Source organism: Carassius auratus, chromosome 16, assembly GCF_003368295.1.
Source record: "Carassius auratus strain Wakin chromosome 16, ASM336829v1, whole genome shotgun sequence".
NCBI classification, from domain to species: domain Eukaryota; kingdom Metazoa; phylum Chordata; class Actinopteri; order Cypriniformes; family Cyprinidae; genus Carassius; species Carassius auratus.
This window is the reverse complement of record NC_039258.1, coordinates 5,811,924-5,836,091: the sequence shown is the minus strand read 5'-3', so window position 1 is coordinate 5,836,091 and position 24,168 is coordinate 5,811,924. Positions and strand designations below refer to the sequence as shown.

The 24,168-nt window shown below is 37.2% G+C and overlaps 2 protein-coding genes across 7 annotated transcripts; one reads left to right on the top strand and one right to left on the bottom strand.

Annotated features, from left to right (window-relative positions):
- Nucleotides 1–483: 483 nt before the first annotated feature.
- On the bottom strand, nt 484–17,980 carry LOC113115904 (centrosomal protein of 85 kDa-like). 4 transcript variants are annotated; one of them, XM_026283632.1, is made up of 14 exons: nt 17,746–17,980; nt 17,012–17,066; nt 16,795–16,920; nt 11,224–11,948; nt 7,192–7,322; nt 6,999–7,116; nt 6,722–6,907; nt 6,462–6,614; nt 4,824–4,978; nt 4,604–4,721; nt 4,362–4,412; nt 3,193–3,300; nt 2,867–3,098; nt 484–1,945 (listed from the first exon to the last, which is right to left on the bottom strand). In XM_026283632.1, exons 2-14 carry the CDS (start codon nt 17,049–17,051, stop codon nt 1,779–1,781), a joined length of 2,310 nt encoding a protein of 769 aa, XP_026139417.1. In that variant the 5' UTR covers nt 17,052–17,066; nt 17,746–17,980; the 3' UTR covers nt 484–1,778. The 4 variants fall into 4 exon arrangements, with proteins under 4 accessions (XP_026139417.1, XP_026139418.1, XP_026139419.1 ...); XM_026283633.1 differs by having other exon boundaries at nt 484–1,942; XM_026283634.1 differs by having other exon boundaries at nt 16,795–16,917.
- A 636-nt stretch (nt 17,981–18,616) lies between these two features.
- LOC113115903 (protein LYRIC) lies at nt 18,617–24,005 on the top strand. 3 transcript variants are annotated; one of them, XR_003293955.1, is made up of 14 exons: nt 18,617–19,119; nt 19,932–20,021; nt 20,120–20,204; nt 20,401–20,601; nt 20,693–20,746; nt 20,836–21,006; nt 21,372–21,431; nt 21,621–21,683; nt 21,772–21,893; nt 22,196–22,306; nt 22,394–22,474; nt 22,551–22,644; nt 23,165–23,370; nt 23,487–24,005. XR_003293955.1 is itself a non-coding variant. In XM_026283630.1 (14 exons), the coding sequence occupies exons 1-13, from the start codon at nt 18,781–18,783 to the stop codon at nt 23,233–23,235; spliced, it is 1,542 nt and encodes a 513-aa protein (XP_026139415.1). In that variant the 5' UTR covers nt 18,617–18,780; the 3' UTR covers nt 23,236–23,273; nt 23,487–24,005. The 3 variants fall into 3 exon arrangements, 2 of the variants coding, with proteins under 2 accessions (XP_026139415.1, XP_026139414.1); XM_026283630.1 differs by having other exon boundaries at nt 23,165–23,273; XM_026283629.1 differs by having other exon boundaries at nt 23,165–24,005.
- Nucleotides 24,006–24,168: the final 163 nt, after the last annotated feature.

The following is a 24,168-nucleotide window of genomic DNA, read 5'->3' as shown; positions in this document are numbered from 1 at the left end:
GGATAGGACAATATTTGATCAAGATAAAACTATTAGAAAATCTGGAATCTGAGGGTGCATTAAAAAAAATCGAAATATTGAGAAAATCACCTTTAAAAGGTGTCCAAATGAAGTTCGTAAGCAATGCATATTACTAATCAAAAATTACGTTTTGATATATTTACAGTAGGAAATTTAGAAAATATCTTAATGGAACATGTTTAATTAATATCTTAATGATTTTTGGCAAAAAATAAGAAACAAAATTTTTGGTTATTGCTACAAATATACCCCAGTGACTTAAGACTGGTTTTGTGCTCCAGGGTCACATATCACCAAAGTCTAAATTCCAGTATTTTTATGTTATTATCAAAAGAGAACATTTTACAGCATTATACATAAAAAAATAAATAAATAAAAAACACAATCAACACATTTTTACTTTTGAAATACAAAGCTTTATTTCTAAAAACGGAAACAGCTTAAGACAAATATTTCATTTAGTGTTGTTAGAATGATTTTGGCATAAATCTTTTTGTTTGCCTGGCTGGTTTTCTGTTAAACTTGAAAGATCTTACAATATAAAAAGTCTGGTGCATTGTCAAATTACATTCACACTTGTAAGTGATGTTTCTGGACCAAAATGTATCAATTTAGCACGCAACACTCCCCACAATATATGGTCCCTTTATAATAATAGAATCCAAATACCTCTGCAGTCACACATTACAGTGGAAAGACAATGAGTGAATACAGGTTACTTCCCTAAACGCGAGGCATCTGCTCTAATATTTGACATGCACTACTACAATATTTGCTTCACCAGTTAGTTTCCTCTGATGTGTTGTTTCAATAGCATGGATTACGATCGAACACATCATATATCCTGTTATTTTACTGGCAATACAATCCTGCCCCTCAATACCCCAACACACAAACATAAGCAAACGTCACCAGTTCAAATGATACGTGACACAAAAATAATATTTTTTAGTGTGTTAGTTTTGCAGCAGCAAAGAACCTAATAATGTCATTAGATTCTCGAGATACCTTTGAAATTACTGATGATATGATCAGTTAGTTGGTAATTAAGAAATCCTAAACTTAAATAGCATTCTATTAACTTTTTTTATTTAACAGACAACCAGAAATTAATATTATGTTTACAGCCCCCTCTTTCTTTAAAATGTCCCTGTTTATTGGTCTGTATAATACCATGTACACCAAGACTCATTATGGACACTGTTTGGATCTGCTCTGTCTTTGATCACGATGAACTTTGGTTGTTACATATAATAATAGGGAATGTCTATTCTCCATCTTTATACACAAATGATCTGCTGGTGTAATTTCAAACAGCCAGAAGTAGCCAAATATTTCCTCAGCCTCAGATTCTGTGTTCGTTCGGTTTACTGTAAGATGATGGATACCAGTTAATATCTTCTTGTTACACACGACCAAGAGTCACTCACTTTGCCATTGTAAAAAAACACAGCGTCTTAGTTGCACCCAAAGATTAAATATTTTCAGTTGACTGTCAACTTCATCACAGACGTTCCCAAATACATGGAAAGGTTTATATTAAATCGTTCTCTTTCCACTGCACACAAAGTCATCGAAATCTTAGAAAAATATCTTATGTATAAAAATAGCCCTCTGGTTTGTGAGATTACAGTGTCCTTAGTGTCGCTTATCCTTCATGAAGAAGGTTTGTGTTGTAGTGAGAGTTTGTAGTGTCTTTAAAGGCACTCGTGATGTGGAGTTACCCTCATCTGAGCACAAGCCGTTATAGTCCGAGCTCACTGAGTGATGCAGTTTTCTCCCATATCCTGAGCGTAGCGGTCAGAGACTGTGGTTCTCAGTTCCTCGACGTCTCGACGGAGCTGCTGAGCTTCCTGCAGCTTCTTCTGCAGCCCCTCGGGGCTCAGCCAGTCCTCCCACTGCTCTCCTACTGGAGCGGGAGCTGCTGCAGACAGACAGACACTGGGTCAGAGTCACCGCTGATAATAGCCACAACACAGATAGCACAACAATCCTGCTGTACTGAGTTTCCATGAGAGCATGGTGAAAACTGTTGAGCCGTAATCACCACAGCTAATACAAAACAAGAGACGAGGAGCCAGTCTGTACTAGGTATTGGTGATATTAATCACAGTGAGTGTGATATTCTACATGTTTGTGTGTATGTGTATTAAGATTTTAATTGTGTTTCTGAAAAGTAGGAAAAACCTGTTGGTAATTTTGATTCATTTTCTCCGATAAAAGCTTCAACTTTAATTTTTAAAATACAAAATTAAAGTGCATAAATCAAAAAAAAAAATTTATATTTATCAAATTAAATCAAAATTGAAATTGAACAAAATGAAATACTCTTAATTATAAACATTATTTGATTATTTACATTTAGATTTTAACTTGAACTTTTACTGTGATAACTTTAATATAAAGATAAGATATTTAAGATAACATTTTATTCTCTAACATCAGTAGCAAGGGTTGTTTAAAACCTTTTTAAAAACGTCGCAATTCTGAAAAACTCTTAAAAAAGGTTTTTTTTACCAATTCAAAATTTTCAAATATCTCGTAAATCTGACTCCATTTCTCAGAATTGCAAGTTTATATCTCACAGAAAAGTCAGAATTCCGAGATAAAGTTGCAATTACCTTTTTTTATTTTTTATTATTCAGTGGAGGAAATGGGCTTATATATATATATATATATATATATACTGTATATATATATATATATATATATATATATATATCATTTTGATTCCTGTCGAAAATTAAATATCACACTACTCTGGCTAGGGTCTTTTATATCCAGGCATTATCTGAAAGAGTGCAAGCATTCCGTATAGCCTGTTGACAGCAGAGGGCGCACTTACAGGCAACACCGAGCAGCATGGAGAGGTTTGGGTCATTGCCCTGTGCCCGCTGGGTGAGAACGTTGCAGAGGGAGCGGAGGTCACACAGACAGGCGGCCATCTCTCCATACAGCTTCTGGGTGAGCCGGGCTCCCATAGGGAGCAAACCACGACCACTCGGCACCTCTTCACCCTGTAGACGCTCTTGCAGTGTCAGATTATTTTCCATCAGCTCCTGGTTCTGTGCTGAGAGCTGAAATACAAACACATGCACACCCTCAGTTCTCCCGTGTGCCATGAAAACACAAAGACAAAGAGCTGGATATGCATTATGGTCAACTTCTAACCTCTTTCATAGCGGTGCGTAACTGGAGCAGACGCTCCTCTTTCTCTGCAACCTCCTCTCGCAGAGCCTGACTACTGCACTCCTCCTGAGAGAGCTGCTCCTCCAGAGTCTAAGACAACACACACACACAATATTATAGCTGTAAATTAAACATGTTCCTCATATAAATTAAACTGCAGCTGATTTTGGTGCAGGATACTATGACTAACATTTTAAGTGGACTTGAAATCACTTTAAAGTGTCGAATATACAGACTTTTTGTCGACACTAAAATAATATCAGGTGTCCTAAAGAAGCCTCCTACTTTGAGGAAGGTGTTTGTAAAGATTTTTCACCCCCTAGATACAATTGAAAGTACATTCCTGAAGACTTAATCATAGAATACGATACCTTGCTCTTAGGTATATGTATTTACTTAAATTACAACTAATTACAGTCTTTAAGACCAATTCTTACTCAAAACCGGTTCCATTTGAAAGAAAAAATACTGGAAAAGAATGTTTTTTATGATGTTCGTTAAATTGCATTAAATTTTTTAAAAATTTACAGTAAAATACATTTTATAATGTTACAACAGATTTCCATTTCAAATAAATGCTGTTCTTTTGAAAACTGCATTTAACAAAGAATCCTGAAAAAATTAATTACCGTTTCCAAAAAAAATTTATAATAATAATTTAGCAGCACAACTGTTTTCAACATTGATAAGTGATGATTCTTGATCATCAAATCAGCATATCAGAATGATTTCTGAAGGATCATGTGACACTGAATAGTAGAATAATGGCTGCTGACAATTTAGCTTTTCCATCACATTTCATCATTTTAAAATATAACAAGTGTTTTTTTTACTATATTTTATCAAATACATAAAACTTTTCATAAAAAAAAAAAAAAAAAAAAATAGACCTGATCTCCAGTAGTCCTTACCAGTTATAGATAGACCGATTTGCAAAACATTAGCATTACAGAAGAGCATGACACTAGCAACAACAAGGTCACATGATTAAATACATTCATTATAATCAAATGTAGAATCAAATATATACACTATCAGTTCGACACTCTGGATGAAAGTGTCTGCCAAATGCATTTTTTTTTTAATGTAAATAGGTTAAAAATGCGATCGCTAAACAAATAAAACTGAATTAAACTGAAAGTAGTCTTTACCCTGATCTGTGAACCAAGCTGCTCCATTATCCTGAGTTGCTTTTCAATGACCTAAAGAAAGAAAGATTCATTCAGATAGTGTTTGAAATTATTTGCACAGAACATGTGAATGTGAATATATATATATATATATATATATATATATATATATATATATATATATATATATATTCACATGCTTCAACACTATTAGCATCCCTAAGCTAAATTAAGTGTTACTGCAAAGTTAAATGAATAAAAACCTTTTTTAGTCGCTGGTGCTCCTCTTTCAGTATAGTGTTTTCTTCTCGTAGCTTCTCTATGTCAAGACAAGGCAATCTCACTCCATCCTCAAGGCTCTCCTGCACTCTGTTCTGGAGACTAAACACACAAGCAAATCAAACAATATTACACCCCTTAAATGGAAATGCTTCAAAATCGAATGAATGGACATTTTTGTGCAATCAGGGCTTTTTTCCCTACCTGGTGACTGTTGAAAGCAGTTCTCTCTCCTTGCGCCTCTGTTCTTCTAGTTGGGTCTCTTTGTTGTGCACAGCACTGCGGGCCTCCTCCAGTTTGGCTTCAAGATCTCTGACAGTGGCCTGTAGCTCAGCCGTCCTCTCCTCTGCCTCCTCCAGCTGCAATACAACATCCGGAACTGAATTAAAACGGAGGACTGAGAATGAAAATAACAGCAGTTTAAAACAGCAGACTAAAGTGCTGGGTGATGGATAGGCAACATAAAAAAAATGTCTGTACAAATGTCTGTCATGTCTGTACAATTTTGATATTTTATTGAAAAACGTCTCTCACACTCACAAAGACTGGATGCATTTTAATATATTTGCATTTGTTTTATATTTCAATATATCTTAAAATGTAGTTTATTCCTGTAATGCAAAGCTACATTTTCAGGAGCCAATACTCCAGCCTTTAGTGTCACATGATCCTTTAGAAATCATTCAAATATGCTTTTTTTATTGTCAATGTTGAAACCAGTTCGGTTGCTTAATTTTTTTGTGGAAACCAGGATACATTTGTAGGATTCTTTGATTAATAAAAAGTTCAAAAGGACAGCATTTATTTGAAATAAATAATACATTAGAAATCTTTTAAAAAATTATAAAGCCTTAAAGCTGCAGTCGGTAACTTTTGACGCTCTAGCGGTTAATAAACAGAACTGCTTGCGTCTTGCGGAAGAACATTGTAGCCAGAACTATTCCTCTCTGTTTATGTCTATGAAGAATCACAAAGGTACTGGGTTACTCCGCCGCGGTACCCCCGAAGCAATCTAAAATAGTCCGAATATAAACACTTATTATAGGTGCACCCTAGTGATTCAGGACAAGCTAAAAACACGGTTTGGAAAATGGATTCATGGTGTACCCACTTATTATATACATTTTGTATACTTTGAACACAAAAAAAAAAGTTACTGACCACAGCTCTGCTACAATGTCCTTCCGCAACACGCAAGCAGTTCTGTTTATTAACCGCTTGAGCGTCAAAAGTTACCGACTGCAGCTTTAAAATGTTAGAACTTCATGGAGTACTCCAGAATGTAATCAACATTGTTTAAATTCAGCAGGTGCACGCTTGCTTTCGCTGACACGTTGATTATGTTCTGGGGTACTCTTCAAATGGTGGAAGATGGTAACTTGAGGAGAAGACTTATTGAATAAATTATGTTATTATTGTTTTGTGTTTTTTTGCACAAAAAAAGTATTCTCGTAGCTTCGTAAAATATGTGTAACCTGATGTCAATAACAGGGAATAATCAGCTAAAAATCTGAAAGTAAATAAAATAAGCAGTTTAAAAAAAGAGATAAACAAGACATTTTACATAATTCCATAATGCATTCTATGGTGCATTTAAGAAAAAAAGACCTTCTCCCAAAAAACAATGTCTTAGAGAAGAAGCATAGAGAGCTTGGGATTTTGTAAGCCAGTGGGGTAAGAAGAGTGTTACTTTAAGATAAGGAATACAATAGGAGCAGATGTGTGATATATGGGTGCAGTGGATGATACAATAGTGTCTGGCAATACACCATAAGAGAAAATCTCAAGATGAGCATTACGAGCAACTGCTGTGAAACCACAGAACCATCAGAGTCTCCAGACCTTTTTGTGCTGGGCCTGGTAGTCTTCCATAGTTGGAAGGTCAGCCAAATATCGCTCGAGCGTCTCAATCCGCTGCTGTTTTTCTCTGTTCTGCTCTGACTCCTTCTGACACTTCTTTTTCAAGCCATTGATATGCTTGTCTCGACTTCGGATCTTTGTAGTAAACAGCAACAACAAGATGAAAATTCAAACATCAGTTCCGTGAGATTCTGCTCATATGTGGTTGAGGAGGTCACATGATGAAGCTTGCATATGCTCACCCTTTCTTCTTGTTTCTTTAACTCTTCTGCATGTTTTTCACTGCTCTCTTTCAAGACCTCATTCAGACGTTGTGTCTCTGCTTCCACAGCACCCAGTCTCCGATCCGCTTCTAGTTTCTCCTTGGTAAAGCACTCGTTGCGTTCGGCAAACTGGGCTCGCAAAAAAGCATTTTCCCGCTGGGCTTCCTATCACACACACATAGGGAAGAAGGAGGACAACTCAAAGAGATGTTTTGATACAGTGTAAGGAAAAGGCTGTGCATGCATGTGTGCTAACCTGCAGTCTCAACAGACAGACATCTGTGTAAGGGGCTCCACGCCCCATGATGGCACTGTGCACCTGCATCTCACTCTCTCTGAGACGCTGTTCCAGCTGGGCCATTTGCTGCTTCTGCCTGCAATGCGCCAGTTACTACATTGTATTAATGTTAAAAATCTTTGTAAGATGAGAGATGCTTCTAAAAACTTACCTTTCAATGGTAAATTCTTTCTCTTTTAGCAAGTTCTCATTGGCTTTAATGACAGCTTCCCACTTGATGTTCTCTGTGTGAGAAGTTGCTGGGTAGAGAGATGTATACTGTCCATTTCCTCCAGTCATTAACTGCAATAAAAATAGGTGGGAAGGTGTAAACTCACATTTAAATTGGGCATAAAAACACAATTGGGCCAAGACTGATACCTCTTTTAACTTTAAAGTCAACATGAAGTGGTTTTGCAACCCATTTTACTATAGTATGATGTGTTCAATTGACAATGAATACTAAACAAGATCAAATCTGTAGGTCTGGTCATCCTGTCAATCAAAAGAAGGTGGAACAGCTTGTTGAACCGTTACAAGCTCATGCAGTGAAGAAAATGTCTCTGCCACTAAGCTGACAGTATAATTGCATAATTGCAATTTGCAGCAATAATTTTTATAGCAGTTATTATTTTAGATTTACAAAACATGTAGTATATCCATTGATTTGTCTCTCAGACAAATTGACAGCAGTGTATTTTCCATCACTCCATATTGAGAAATTAATATAAAGCAAGGTAGCTAAATAAACATGGAAAACATGTTGGGTGACTGAGGGGTGTCTGGACTTTATTAACATACAGACCACAGATATATATGGGGTGGTAAACTGTAACAGGATAAAAGGTTTGTTTGGGATGTTAAGGGTTCATTAACTGCTGAAAGGCAAAAAACTTCATTGAGATCTCGAATGTCCTCATCATTTCTTACAATTACATTTTTTCAAATCACTTTCTTTCAAAATTGCGCAGATAATATCAGTATTTTAAAATAAATATAAGCAAAAACAAACATTTATATCGTTCACTTTTTCATTACTGTTGTGAAATCAGCCTAAATTGCTATTCCCATATTTTTTCGTACTATAAGTCGCACCAGTCCAAAAATATGTCATGATGAGGAAAAAAAACATAAGTCGCATTTATTTAGAACCAAGAACCAAGAGAAAACATTACCGTCTACAGCCGCGAGAGGATGCTCTATGTCTTCAGTGTAGACTACAGCAGCAATGAGCAGCATATGCCGCGTTTCCACTGAAATTACCCGGAACATTTGTACCAGGAACTTTTTTTCCCAGGAACTTTTTTCCCCCCAGACCTGTTGCTTTCTGTGTTTCCACCGCGGTGTAAAGTACCGGGTAGATTAGGCAAATAGACTGGTGACGTAGGTCTGCGCGCGTTTCTCAATACAAATTACCGCTGATTAACGCTGATTTTGGACGTGCATCCTCGGTAGTTGGTTCAGACTTTGTGCATTCCACTGGGGAGTGTGATGTCCGCAACGACGCAAGTCCGGTGAATCTATAAACAGCAGCGTACTTGATAACTTCAGTCAGCTCCCCTTGGCTACTGCAATTTTCCTTACTGTATATTTACAATAAAACGAAATATGATATCAAATACCACTGCCTCCTTTCGTTTTCATTTAAGCATAATAACAGCTGCAGAAATGTACTTAGTTCAGGGAAATGTGTATACAGCCATTACAATGAAACGAAATATTATATAAATTCGCCTTTTTTATTTTCATTTTAACATATAGATAAATTGAATACAGACCAAAGAAAACCTGTTAGATTTACCCCGCACCTGAATTATATGTTATGTTTAACCACTAAAGACACATCAGAGCCAGCGGCGCATATCAGAAGGTCTATCCCAGGAGAGGCTGCTCTCTGCGGATACATGAGGACTGAGCTCCCGCTGATTGCGTGGAGCTCACCGTCGCAGAGATCGGCGAAACACATTTTTAAATAGGCGCTGTCTTTATAAATAAACCACAGATTTGAGTTTTAAACAACTACATTCTCGCCTGAAATACTTTTAAAATTACATTTTATGACACAATAACTGTAATATTTGAAAATGATCCAAATAAATGGTGTTTGAACTCAACCAATGCTGCGTGAACTCAGATGGCTTTGGCTACAGCAATTTCCCCTCAGTATATTTACAATAACACAAAATAGGATATAAAATACCACTGCCTCCTTTCATTTTCATTTAAACATAATAACAGCTGCAGAAATGTACTTAGTTCAGGGAAATGTGTATATGCAGCCATTACAATGAAACGAAATATTATATAAATTCGCCTTTTTTATTTTCATTTTAACATATAGATAAACTGAATACAGACCAAAGAAAACCTGTTAGATTTACCCCGCACCTGAATTATATGTTATGTTTAACCACTAAAGACACATCAGAGCCAGCGGCACATATCAGAAGGTCTATCCCAGGAGAGGCTGCTCTCTGCGGATACATGAGGACTGAGCTCCCGCTGATCGAGTGGAGCTCACCTTCTACGAGATCGGCGAAACACATTTTTAAATAGGCGCTGTCTTTATAAATAAACCATAGATTTGAGTTTTAAACAACTACATTCTCGCCTGAAATACTTTTAAAATTACATTTCAAGACACAATAACTGTAATATTTGAAAATTATCCGAATAAATGGTGGTTGAACTCAACCAATGCTGCGTGAACTCAGATCGCTTTGGCTACTGCAATTTTCCCCTCAGTATATTTACAATAAAACGAAATAGGATATAAAATACCAATGCCTCCTTTCATTTTCATTTAAACATAATAACAGCTGCAGAAATGTACTTAGTTCAGGGATAAGTGTAACGTTATATACAGCCATTACAATGAAATAAATATTATATAGACTTGCCTTTTTATTTTCATTTTAACATATAGATAAATTGAATACAGACCAAAGAAAACCTGTTAGATTTACCCCGCAGCTGAATTATATTTTATGTTTAACCACTAAAGACACATCAGAGCCAGCGGCACAGAAGGTCTATCCCAGGAGAGGCTGCTTCTCGGCGGATACATGAGGACTGAGCTCCCGCTGATTGCGTGGAGCTCACCGTCTCAGAGATCGGCGAAACACATTTTTAAATAGGCGCTGTCTTTATAAATAAACAACAGATTTGAGTTTTAAACTACATTCTCGCCTGAAATACTTGTAAAATTACATTTCATGACACAATAACAGTAATATTTTGAAAATGTTGATCCGAATAAATGGTGGTTGAACTCAACCAATGCTGCGTGAACTCAACCAATCAGCATGTTTAGCGAAAGTTCCGGAACTTTAAAAAAGTACCACCTCGCCAGCAGGGACTTTCTGGGGGGCATTTTTTTACCCGGAACTTTTATTTAGTTCCTGGTTCCTGCGGTGGAAACACACCAAGTACCGGACCAAGTCCCTAGTTCCTGGGTAAAGTTCCTGCGGTGGAAACGCGGCTATAGAGCGCCCTCTCGCGGCTGGAGACGGTAATATTTTCTCCTAGTTAATTTCTCTCGGTTCATGTCAAATTAATTTTGATAAATAAGTGCACCTGACTATAAGTTGCAGGACCAGCCAAACTATGAAAAAAAGTGACTTATACTTATAGTCCGGACAATACGGTAGTTAAAGTTTTCTTTTCCCTGGTTGCATTGCCTAAGTTGTTTTTAGAGGCATATATTTTACATACCACATTCGTTTGTTAATAAAAATAAAATAAAAATAATAAAAATAATTATTTATTTGAAATAAAGCTGAAATAAAATACTATTAGATGAAAAATTCGAAACCCTCTGCAACTAACTAAAAATACTAAAATTACTAAAATGGACATAAAAAATTAATCTGAGCTAAATATAGTTATTTAAAAAACGAATGAAAATGACAAAAGCACAGAATTACTTAACTTATTTAACTTAAACTAAAATTTACATTTTTAAATAATCCGGTTCAAAGCATTAATAAATAGTAGATAAATGATACAGCAATAATTCTGAACATTTTGATGAAAGTATAGTTTTGGAACAGCATGCAATGATGAATTATGCACAATAAAACCAGCAACACGTTGAAATAAAGTTATTTCTAATTTCATACTGACGTTAGAAGTATGATTCATGATTACATAACTGTTCCCTTTTCATTTCTCGTATGCAGCAGGACACAAGCTGAACTCTAACCTGCATTTGTTCCACCTGTAGCCGCAGACTCTCAAGTTTCTGCTTCTGCTGCTGCCAGCTGGCCAGTTCACCACAGCGTTCCTGCAGAAGCGGATCATAAGCTCCAGTGCTGGCCTGGTCCCTCAGGAGAGCCTGAGTCTGCAGGCCCTGAGGTACGGAAAACATCCTGGCAGAGGCACCAGACCCTGAATGAATGTTCCTTTGGCCATATGGGTCTACGGGACATGTGAGGCCTGCCCTAGCCTCTGGTAGAACTTTATAGGTCTGTTCCAGCAAGCCTGTATTGTCCCCAAGCCCAGTCATTTGCAGCTGTTGCCGTACATCATGGCAAAGTCCCCCAAGCAGAGCCGACTGATTAAGTGTTGGCTCCATGGCAGGTACCTCAAACTTCTGGGCTTCATCCAGCCGTGTCTGATCTCCAGAGGGGAAGAGTGAGTGATCGAGGCCATTAACTAGGCTGCGGTATCGGCTCAGGCAATCAGGCTTGACTGCAGTCGCATCTAAATTTCCATCGTGCTGAGCATCCAGGTTGGGGGACGATGCAGATTTGGGGAGTGATGACTTGGAGCTGGAAGAGCTGGAGGACACCCGGGCCTCTTCAGAAGCACGCGGTTTGAGCCTGGGGGCAAGACTTCCTGCTGTGGAGGGCATGACATGGGCAGTGGGTATGGGGATCTGACTGCGGATGGGCTGGAAAGAGGGACTGCTGCTGGTGCTGCAGATGTCTAACACAAAAACGGAGAGAGAAATAAATCAAACCAAATACTAGTTATGTATAAAATGAGCAATAGCCTGCAAAAAGTGCCTGTCCTTAAAAGAACACTGCATTTTTTTTTATAATAGGCTCCCCTAGAGTTAAAGAGTTGAGTTTTACAGCTTTCTAATCCATTCAGCCGATCTCCGGGTCAGGCGGTAGCACATTTAGCTGTAGCTTAGCATAGATCATTGAATCTAATTAGACCATTAGCATCTCGCTCAAAAATGGCCAAAGAGTTTTGATATTTTTCCTATTTAAAACTTGACTCTTCTGTAGTTACATTGTGTACTAAGACCGACAAAATGAAAAGTTGCAATTTTCTAGGCTGATATGGTTAGGAACTGTACTCTCATTCAGGGGCGTAATAATCAATAACTTTGCTGCCATACCATGGGTGCAACAGGCGCAATGATATTACGCAGGGCCTGAAAATAGTCCCCATGGTACGGCAACCTTGAAACCACAACAAAAACGAATTACATGCTCTGGGAAAATCAATTAAAACAAAGTAAAATTAAATAAAATATAGTAAAATCAAATAAGAATTTAAAAAAAGAATAAAGTTAATAGAAATTAAAATAAAAAGAAATGTGCTGGGAAAAAATCATTAAAGCAAGTAAAATCAAACAGATGTAGAAAAAAAAATCAATTAAAAAACATTCAATTAAATGCCCTGGGAAAATAAACTAAAAGTAAACTAAAATAAAAAAAATCCACTGGAAAAAAAATTAAAGCAAGTAAAATAAAGCAAAATAAAAGGCCGTAAAATAAAACGATTCTCTCTTTCTCTCTATATACACACACACACACACACACACTCATATCTACATATTATTTATATCTATCTGAATATGTGTGTGTGGTTAAGCTCTTCCATTTTGCCTCACTGTTTAACATTATATAGACAGTATGCAACTGCAAAGAGTATGTTGCTAAATTACCTGATTATTAACTACTAAATTAATGTCATTAGATCTTAAAAGTAACACACACCAAACAATTGCGAAAAATACTCACCTTGCAAGCAATAAAAGCGATACCATCAAATGATTACATTTTCATACATTGAAGAGCAGTGAGGCATAAAAAACATGTCTTCCCAATGAATCCTCAGTAAATGACAGACAAACTACTGATCTTAAAACACACCCACTCCGTCTGCCAGAACTCGTCCTTCAAAAAAATGAATGTCAAGCTTGGGCAAGGTGAGTGTACCTGCTCTGAGAGTTTGTTCTCCTACAGCTCTGTTAGCGCAGGAGCGCGTTCACTCAGAAAGGTTAGCGGTATTTATAGAGCACTCTCATGTTACAACGTGAGGTGTCTGTGTGTGTGGGACTCCTGCTTAAACCATACAGCTCACCTCTAACACACGCGCTTATTAGTCCTCTATACTGTAATACTGCTGAAGTGCCTTTAAACAAGTCCCTCAAATACAATAATTCAATTAACACACACAAAACAAGTGGAGATGTCACGAGGCAGGCAGCAGTGGGAGGCTCTGCCCTGTGGGTGTCTCTTTTAAACATCTGCTAAGGACAGGTTTAAACAATTCTTTGGTTCGAAGAAAGATTCTTGGAGCGCTGGGAGGTTTTCTACCATTACAAGAAACAGTCAGAGCAAAACAAAGCCGTCACCATCACAACACAGAAGCCCACAGAGAGTCAACCATATATTTATAACTGCTAAAGCAAAACGGCTGCCAAGACGTTCTGGGTTGCCAACGTTTTGGCTGTTTAAAAAACAAATAAAAGTTGTATTATTAGGGTATCTTAGTTGCTAGGTGCCACGACTGTAAGAAAACTCAAGCAGTTCGTTATTGCTATTATAATATAGCTTATCTGGGTTTCAGGGTAACAACAACAAAAAAAGGATATCCAGATAACAGGCTGGTCACATAAACATTAGAATACTGAATTTTCATGACCTTTTCAGTCGTTTATGATCACTGGACAAAAATTGTAAAATAATTTTAATTCAGACGGCTGCGCTATTTAATTTAAACAATTTAATAACAAATTAATAACATCCAAAATAAACATTTGTGTTTACATAATGCATGCGTGTATTGTGTTGTATATTTTATCAATATTTAAATACACACACAAATACATGTACGTTTAAGAAATTGACATGTATATATTTATATTTGTACATCATGGTTTCCATAAAAAAAAATATTAAGCAGCACGACTGTTTTCAACATTGATAACAATAATGAAAGGTTTCTTAAGCACCAAATTTGCCTTACTTTTTTCACTCTTTTTTGATCAAATAAATGCGGCCTTGGCTAGGGTAAATAATACACTTAAAAAAAATTTTTTTTAATCCTATCAATCCCAAACTTTTGAACAGTAGCATACAATTGCCGAACATTTACTTTTCACAACATTACTAAAAACTGAAACAGAAAATGATTTAGTCACTTACAAGGCTGTTGTCCTGTTTTGAAACTCACACTAAGGGGTTTAATAACCTCTGCTGAATTGAGTACAGTTACCATAATAATCAAGCCTTAAAACCATTCAAACCAGGCCAAACAGTGCAATACAATAATGACAGCACAAGCTAAACAAAAGCACACAGTAATGTTTTCAACCACACTGCATGTTCAGTACAGATCTGTGGTAATGGACATACACCATCTTATCAGTACAGTTAATCTTTGTGCGTTACGTGTTTAACGAGGCACAGAGAAGAAAACCCGGAGACCAGGATCAGACTTTCCATTCAGTCCTCCAGGTCAGGCCCTCCTAATGTGACCCCATCAGAGGAAGTGCAACACCGCCTGGAAGAATCTATGGTATGGAATATCATATCCTCCTCTAAATCTCATAGGAGTTCCAGAACTATGAGCACATCTCCATGACTAAAAATATGACAGCTTAATCTAAAAACAGCCAGCCAGTTAATGTCTGTGGTAAATAAAAACTACAACCATAACCTGTTTGTTTGGCCAAGCTAAAAAAATAAAGGGTCACAAATTAAATCTGAAGATTAATATATAATGTTCTTTGGTGACTAAATAAATAATTAATATATGTTCTAAATTTTGTATTTCATTCATTTCTATTCTTGCACATGGGTACATGTTAATATTATTATTTTAAAAACAAATAGAGCCAATTTTCTCCAGGATTTTTTTTTTTTTTTTATCAAGTCTGACAGGATGTTCGAATGTAAAAATGTAAGAGATCCTGTATGATTTGTCATGGTAGAACTGGAGAAAATTTACTTTTATCATTTTGAAATTATTACTTAAAATTTACAGTTATTACTATAAATTCCATGGTTCCCGAAACATTTGACCACTATATTTCCATAATTTTTTCTCATGATTTTGAGTCTTTATGATTACTAGCAGTGTTGGGGAAAGTTACTTTTAAAAGTAATGCATTACAATATTGCGTTACTCCCTAAAAAAGTAACTAGTTACGTTACTTATATATTATTCAGTGGTTAAGTGATGACATAAGAAGCGCTGCTTCCGGGTCCAAGCCTCAACTCGCTTCACTTGAGAATACTACCCCAGCAGCCGTTTATGAGCACTGTTTATTCATATTAATCATTTAAGCTAAACGCTTTCAAACTTACGGTATACACTACAGTCTCCGTGCTCACAGCGTCCCAAACACAAATCATTTGTATATATTTTTTTTATATTTATATTTTCATTGTCTGGCTATCTGGGACTTTGGTATGGAGTTAAAGGTTAAGATTATAAGTTTTTCGCTAGTATTGTATCACATTGTGAGTTTATATTAGCACCTTTTGTTGTTTTCTCGTGGTAACTGATAGAGAGTTTGGACACGGAAGCGCTGCTACGTGACGTCAGACTTAACAAGCGAATGGAGAGTAATGTGTTACGTTACTTCTGCGTTACTTTTTAAATATGAGCAGGACTTGATTGTTTTTAATATAAGAAGTTCTATTTATAGCAAATATAAAAGCCCTTTCACACCAAAAAGTGTAATGAATAAACCTCAGGCTGAAGGAGAAGTAAATTCACGTCTGTACTGTAGAACACAGGAGAAGAAGGTTCAACACTCTTCAGCCATAAAAAAACAATGAAGCACAATTGGTAGTTTATCTAGAGTCATTTTTCTTATTAGTATATCTGAACTAAATCAAAGGTCAACAGGAAATACATAAGTTAATAAAATGGAATTAGATACATTAGTTATTAACATATTAAGTTATTGCAGGTTTGCTTCATATTCTGAGTTTGTATTTCATATTTTTAATTCATTTTGCTGAATACTAAATCGTTTTTGTTTTTTTTTGTTTTTTTTTGTGAGTGGAATGAATTAATGCACATTCACGTTTAGTCTAGAACTATAGTAACACACAACACCTCTGTACTTCCAATTTCTCCCGATATGGGGAAAGGAGACTAAGAAGTCAGTAAATGGGAAAACATAGTAACTAGCATTACTTTTTTTTTTTTTTTTCTTTTTTTTTTTAAGTAACTTGGATATTTTCTTGTAAATTAAAAGTAATGCGTTACTTTACTAGTTACTTAATCTGTTTGCTTAACTCGCATTACTCCCAACACTTATTACTAGATAAAGAAGATCAGTTTCCACTCAAATAGACCCAGTTCTAGCAAACATAACTAGAAAAATTTGTATTCATTATAGTATTCCATGCCTGGTTCCATCGTGGAATACTGTACTAGAATACACTACTATTCCATTAATTTCCTTGACTATATATTCCATGCCTGGAAATCCCATTTTGTGATTCACAATTTTATATTAAAGACTGACGGGCTGTTGAGATGAAAGAGCTGACCAGGTCACTCTCAGATTTCTCACCTTCAGTGTGGTCAGAGGTACCCAGACCCGTGTCTCCATTGTCCTCTGTGCTGGGCCGCCATCCAAAGCGGCTCTGGAACTTCTCAGACACAGCAGGTGTCAGCCATTCCGTGTCAGAGTGTCCTACTGGAGCACAATGAACACATGGTGAGACACTCTATTATGGTTATGAGGTACATAATATATGCTTTAACTGCGGATGGCACTGGATTTGTACCTCTGAGTTTGGGGTTCTGGTATTTCTGTGAAGTGGTCATTCCTGGGGCAGTCACCTGTGGACAGCATTCATTAATGAAAAATAAATAAATAAGACAACAGCTGTCAAAACACAAAAGTGTCTGGAAGCAAAAAGTAGAGAGGAACTAAATATTTTAGCTGTGTGGCAGAACTAAGAACAACAAACAAAACAGCTGAAAACAACAAAATAAATATAAATTACAAAATAATAATTAAACCTGGTTAACACTATTAGTATTACATAATAAAATGTGATCTTGTTTTTTTATAACATGATATATATACAATTTGTTAAATTACTAAATATTATTTCCACTTTAACGTTACTGTTTAACTAGTTAAATGAAAAAGCAGACGATATTCAAAATCATTCACCGATTAACTGTTGTGGAAAAAAAAATCTTAATTGCAAAAAAGAAGAAAATATGAAATATCTTTGAAATAATAGATAATTTAGTTGTCATAAGTTAACATTATTTAAGTCGTGCAATATTTTAGCTAGATTTATCTATAGGACATTTAAAGCTCGTTTACCTAGAACAATGAAATCAAGGCATTCAATATTCATAATAACTTTTAAAATGTTCATAAAAGCTTTGAAAACAAGCTCCATATATGTTGGTACTTCAAACAAACACATTTAACGTTACCTCGTACAAGTAGCCAAGTTAGCCAACAAAAAGAGTCGGTAAAAAAGTAAACAACTCCACGTACCTTAACTCACGGGCTGAACGGGTCTTTACGGAATATAATAATGACACGAACACAACCCAGAGGAACAATAATGTGCTTCATTACCCGAGAGACGCTGACTGGATGGATGCTAACATCAATAACACACAACAATCAAACTGTAAGCGGCCTCGAGCTTCAAACACCCGCCGCTGTGCCACTCAAACTCGGGACTCTTTTTTTCAACCGTTATTCTAGTTCTTCCTCTGCGTTCTGCTCGCTTGACAGGATGAGACCGCGAGTGCCCCCTCCCGCTTGATTAGTGAGCTGCATGCGCAATCCGATCCACCTTCGTTTATACGATAATTTATTAGTGATAAAATGTCATATTAAGATACATATTCCAGGCCATATTCAAGAATCAGATTATAGTTTTTTTTTTTTACAGTAAACTGGCAGGGAAAAAATATTATGTATTAATAAAATAACATCTACAGAGATCATCATTACTAGCTCATTTTATTTTCTATAGATTTGACAGAAATTGTGTTTTCAGAAATGTAGTTATATTCTCATGTTATATGTTAATCTCTGAATGAATTAATGAAGCAGTTAAAAACATTATTAGTTTTTGATCAGGGATGAAGGCTGAGGTAATGGGTAATTGTACTGTACTGTGGTGAGTAAAAAAATACAGTTGAGTTAATAAAATGATGATTTTATTTTTTAATATTACATATTTTTATATTTATTTATGTTTTGCCTTGTCATATTTAAGGCCATTGGTCTATAAATGGGGGGTATGGTGTAGACAAAGCTTATCCATTATTGAGAATCACTTTTGTCTAATTTTAAGACACTGCAGGTAAACTCAATTGCACTCCAGACCAATAAGGGGAGCTTGTCTCTGAGTCCGTTCATGCGTCTATAGCCAATGTAAGAACAGAAGCAGCAAAAGCAGCCGTAATCGGTGGCACGCTGCGGCAAACTGGTACAGTTATGTATTTTCCCGTGTAATTATCACAAACTGTTGTTTTTGTGAATGATTGCACGCCGGTGCCCGCTCAATAGATTGCAATGGCACCGGGTTGGCAAGAGATCGCTTCACTGCATGTGGAGCAGATAACGGGATATGTCAGAGAAACCCTGTCGACCGGCCTCGTCTATCTGAAGTCGGAGCTGGGAATAGACCTGGGCTTGAATCCTGATCTCTGCGCCCCATGGCTGCTCCTCTCAACGGCCTGGTTCGGTCTAGTTCTCATTCTGATTATATGGGTCTCGGTCTGTCGCGGTTTATCAAAAATTATTTCAGGGACTAAGACAGGAGAAAACATCACCGATAACACCAGTCCAGCACAAGCGGTGAAGGCGACAGATGAGCCCCGGAGAAGAAACCGAAAGAAGAACACTGAGAAGGTTTGCTTTAGAAGCGGCATTTCGATTAATCTTAGTTACTCGATTCTGTTGCATTCAAAACGATTCACCGTTAGATTCATTTACTGCGTGTTGCATCGTAGAGTGGAGAGAAGCGAGAGCTTTTGTATTTCATGAGCGAGTCGTTGAATAATTTCTCAAATTATTCATTAAGAAGCATATATACAATTCCACGGCTAATAATCTATTAAATAAATATATATTGTTTTTACACCTTGGGTTTCTCGAGAAGGATACGTGTTATTTGTTCAGTTGGCCTCGTCAAAACACCGACTGTTTAATGAAGGGCGTATTTATTCAGTAGGTCCAACCAATGAGATTGGGTTTCACAACCCACACTCGAATGCTATTGGTTAACAATATAGTTTTTTTTTTTAAAGCAGAAAGCTGCCTGGCGGAGCTCATTTGTATGAACACGCATAGGAAAAAAGAACGATAGAAAGAACGGCTCCTCTCCAGTCGCGACTCGGCTCCCATCGTTCATGTTTATGAGCCGTTCAAAAGAATCGGTTCGTTCGCGAACGTCACAACTCTAGCTGGCACGCGCTTAGAAACAGCGAACAAAAGGAGTAGGTCATTTAAAACACTACTAAAACCAATGAAATAACACTATTTGACATTCAGGCATCCCAGTTCTATTAAAACATGCATGTACATACACGTTGAACATAGAAGCTGACATGGCGTTAAAAATGAAACGGGAAAACGTTACACATTGCAAAACTTTTACATCTACTACTTCCTACTGGTTTTATTTTAAAAGTAAGTTAAGTATTTTTCTAAATGTTTGACAGAAAGCCGAGAGGAACGGACTTGCTGTGGAACCCTGCGAGGAGGCCAAAGTGGTGGACGGCCAAGAGCTACCAGAAGTGAAGACTGACAAGGTTTATTTATTTTAACAATTACTGTACTTTTAAAAGGATAGTTCACCCCAAAATGAAATACTGTAATTTATTCATCCGGATGTTCCTGGTGGTTTTAGGCAAAGAAGAACAAGAAAAAGCCAAAGCCTCCTGCAAAAGAGAAAAAATCCTCTACATCTGTCAATGGCAAAGAACCCGATGAAGGTATGTTTGGATTAATATAAATCCTGTGATTTGTTTTATATAAGAATTTATTTTGCTTCAAATAGATAGATTGATATTTGCATGTGTGTTATTGCAAAAGATGGTGTTTGCTTAATAAATAGCTGTGACTCAGCACTTACAGTTTGTTTGCATACAGTGGTCAGAACATATGGCTCATGGTAATTGTATCGGTCAGGTACCTGGGAGACCAAGGTGAGTAACCGTGAGAAACGCCAGCAGCGGCGGAAGGACAAGGCTCCAGGTGATGGGTCAGGCAGCCCAGAAACAACCGCGGCTTCGAGTGCCATTAGTACCCTGGACGAAATCCAGACCACCCCAGAAGAACCAGAAACCACCACCACTGTTTCTACACCTCCAGTCCAAAGAGAAGTGGAGGGTATGTTTAGAACTGCTGCCATTTTTATGGCACATAACAGGTAGATGTATAATAGTGGAATCAAAATCATAATTTTTTTTCTCCTTTTTAGTTAGCCCACCTGAAATTGAAGCAAGTTTTGTAAGAGACGCTGATGTTCCTCAAGGTTTTTCAGTTCATTTTCAATATTAACAGATTGAGTTGAAGAAATATTTTTTGGCACTGTTAATGATCATGCCTCCTGTGGTCTTGCAGTGACGCCGTGTTGGCAGGAAGTGCTGGCTGTTAAAGGCTCTGGCTGGAGCGATCTGGGCCTGCAGCTTCCTCCTCAGATGACCAGTGTTCAGGCAGAGAGCTGGAGCAGTGTGACCGTTCCCACCGAGCGTCAGACTAGTGAACCCTCTGTCTGGCCCCAAGATATGGAAGGTGCTGAAAAAAGTTTCAATAATCACAAGTTCGTGTTTTAATATATATCTTTCTTATTAAAATGATGGCCAGGTTGTGGCACATGCTCCATGTATGCCTTGGTGCGCATGCAGAAGATGCTTTTGTTTTTTATTTTAATGAGTTCATACTTTTAATCAGAAAATAAGCATTTAATTAAGCAAATGTGACATTTAAGATGTTTATAATGCTGCAAAAGATTTATATTTCAAATAAATACTACTATTGTTTTGAACTTTTTGTATTAATGTTAATATACTATATTAATATATATATATATATATTTAGCTTTGGTGAGGACAGCCATATGTGTATATACTATTTCTTGTTTGTTTTTCTTAATACAGGCTCATGGACTATTGTGGATGGATCTCATATTCCAGCTTCATTCAGTGGCTTGACCGCTGGTAATTTATGCAGAATTCATGAAATTAATGCATAACTAAACTAGACTTGTTCCTATTCAGCCAGGAACTGTTTCTATTCTCTGTACCACTCAATAATATTCAGTATCACCACTTACACCATGATCTATCACATCTCAGTGTAAAAGCCAGATCCATTAAGATAAAGCATGTAGTCCTCTGTGTTTGCAGTGCCTGACCTGAGTTGGAGTGCTCAGCCTCCTGAGCCACTGGATGACGAGTGGTCTGGAATAAGTAAGAAAATCTATACTTGCCCAAAACCTGTTCCGACTCACAAATTAAGAGTCACAGACTTACTAAGAGTTGCTGTTGTGTTCCTAAGACAGCACATCTGTGGATCTATCATGTGACTGGAACGCTCCGTCAGAGGAGTGGGGGAACTATGTTGTGCAACAGCCTGTGAGCGCAGCGCCGCTGGAGCCGCCGGTCCCAGAAGTGGCACAGGTCAGTCCGTCCTGCAGCTGTGGGCTTGTGAAACATGGAAATATCCAGTCCACCCAAAAATGGAAATTGTGGCTTTTTTCTGTCTAACACAAAGGTACCCATTGACCGTTTGGTTAGCAGAATTCTTCAAACAATCTTCTTTTTGTGTTCAGCAGCTGAAATGAATATAGGTTTGAAACACCTTGAGGGTAAATAAATGGCAGAATTTTCATTTTGAGGTGAACTGTTCTTTAAGTCCCTTTGACCACGTAGTCAAACCAAAAATGGAAACCACTGATATTTCATTTGTGTCCATTCTGCAGGAATCTGATAATGAGAAAGATAAAGACGAGGCAGTCGCCCCAGGCAGCGGTAAAGCTAAGAAGAAGAAAAAGAAGAAGAAGAAGGTGGAGGATGCTGGACCTTCTGCTCAGGTGAGGATGTTACCAGAAGACATTTCCAAATAACGCATCTGTTACTTCAGTCCTAACGCAGAATACATGCATCATATTGAGCCGCAGGTGAAAGCTGAGAGAGAAGCAAGCGTTGTTGCAACACCGGTACAGAGCGCAGCGGGAAACGTCTCAGCTGCCTCAGCAGGGGTGAGATATGGTTTTCAACATTCTTTTGCTATTAGCAATAAAACAAGGTCCTGAATTTGTGTCTGCTTCTCAACAGCCACGCGGTCTAGTACCATCAGCTCCAGCACAGACGCAGCAGAGAACGACTGAACCTGAGCTGTCAGACAAACCCACTCCTGTACCAACACAAAGTACGTTCAACCACCATATAGATACCTTATTTTACCGGGTTTCTGCAGGTTATAAAAAGTCTTATATTGCCCTTACACAAAGTAAGGCATTTGAGAAATGGATTCAGTTTACTTTAATACATAAAGGCACCATGGCATTAAATGTTGCATGCATTAAAATTAATATCTTCTTCTGAGTTTTTGGCTTTTTTTTCAGTACAAATATATACAAGCATCCCTAAATCAAGATACACGAGTCTTGTTTTAATCATAAACTCCCTTCAATTGAATACATTTCTCAGAAAACATGACTTCACTTGCTATTTTGCATCTCAAGTAAATGTATCTTGATTTATGAATCTTAAGACATTTGTACTGGAAAACAAGACGAAACTCGTAATAAAGAACGTCACCGTTTTATAATGTGATCATTAGGTACAGTAAAAGTCGTTTCCTTTAAAAGTCTTATATTTACCTTCGTAAACGTGTAGAAACCGATGTCTGGTCTTTATTTTATTTTTACATTTTTATTCTCCACCAGAAAAAACAGATGACAGCAGGGAGTCTCCGAAGCAACCAGTGAAAAAGAAGAAAGCTCGAAGAGAGACATGAAGATACAGAAGAGACGAGACAACATATGCAATCTTGGGGTTGTACAGAATTTCATACTTCCTGAGTGACTTCTTTTTTTGATACCCTTGAACCCACCGTGTTGTGAATCCCATCCTAGTGTCCACATCCCATTAGGTATATCTAGACAAAGTACTGTAACGTTACACATCACATGAAGGGACGCTTCATTCGGTTTTTTTATGTATGTTAATTGCTAATTACAGTCAATTTGATATGATTTGTATTTGCAGCAGAATAATTTTTTAAGAAGATCCTGGCAATCATCGCAAAGCACTGGGGACGTTTCAAGAACACTTGAGATGCACGCACAGGATCCGCCGGGAACCTATAGATCAGTGAGCTGTTACATGAGAGCGTTGTCTCATCCTTAATTTATGATCCACTGAGGCAGATTAGAGTGCACTAATTCAGCCGGTTTGTAGGAGGAAGAAGCATCAAATCAAGCCATATGGGAAAACCGTAACGAACTCTTAGGCACTTGCTGCTGGTGAGCACGAGTAGATGACGCTATTATCAGACAAACAGCTTATTAACCGTTCGCTCTGGTGAAGTACTAGTGATGTCGGCCGGGGTTTTCGTGATCAATGTTACACCAAGTACAGCAGTGTCAGGAAAATTTCAATGCCTTAACTTGTGTTGTGCAAGATGGCAGCAACGATCTGTCAGCTGCATGCAGTTTCCTCTTTCGTATTTATTGGTTAATATAAGTCATGTTTAATGAGTATTAAATATTAAAGAGTTGCTTTGCACTCCTGTGTCTTTGTGTGAATATTCTGAAAACCGTTTTTATTTATTTTGCGCAATGATTTTTAATTCTACAACTTCTTTAAAGAGACAAATCCACCCAAAAATGAAAATTCTGTGATTTACTCACCCTCGTACTGTTCCAGGGCTGTATGACTTTCCTCTGTG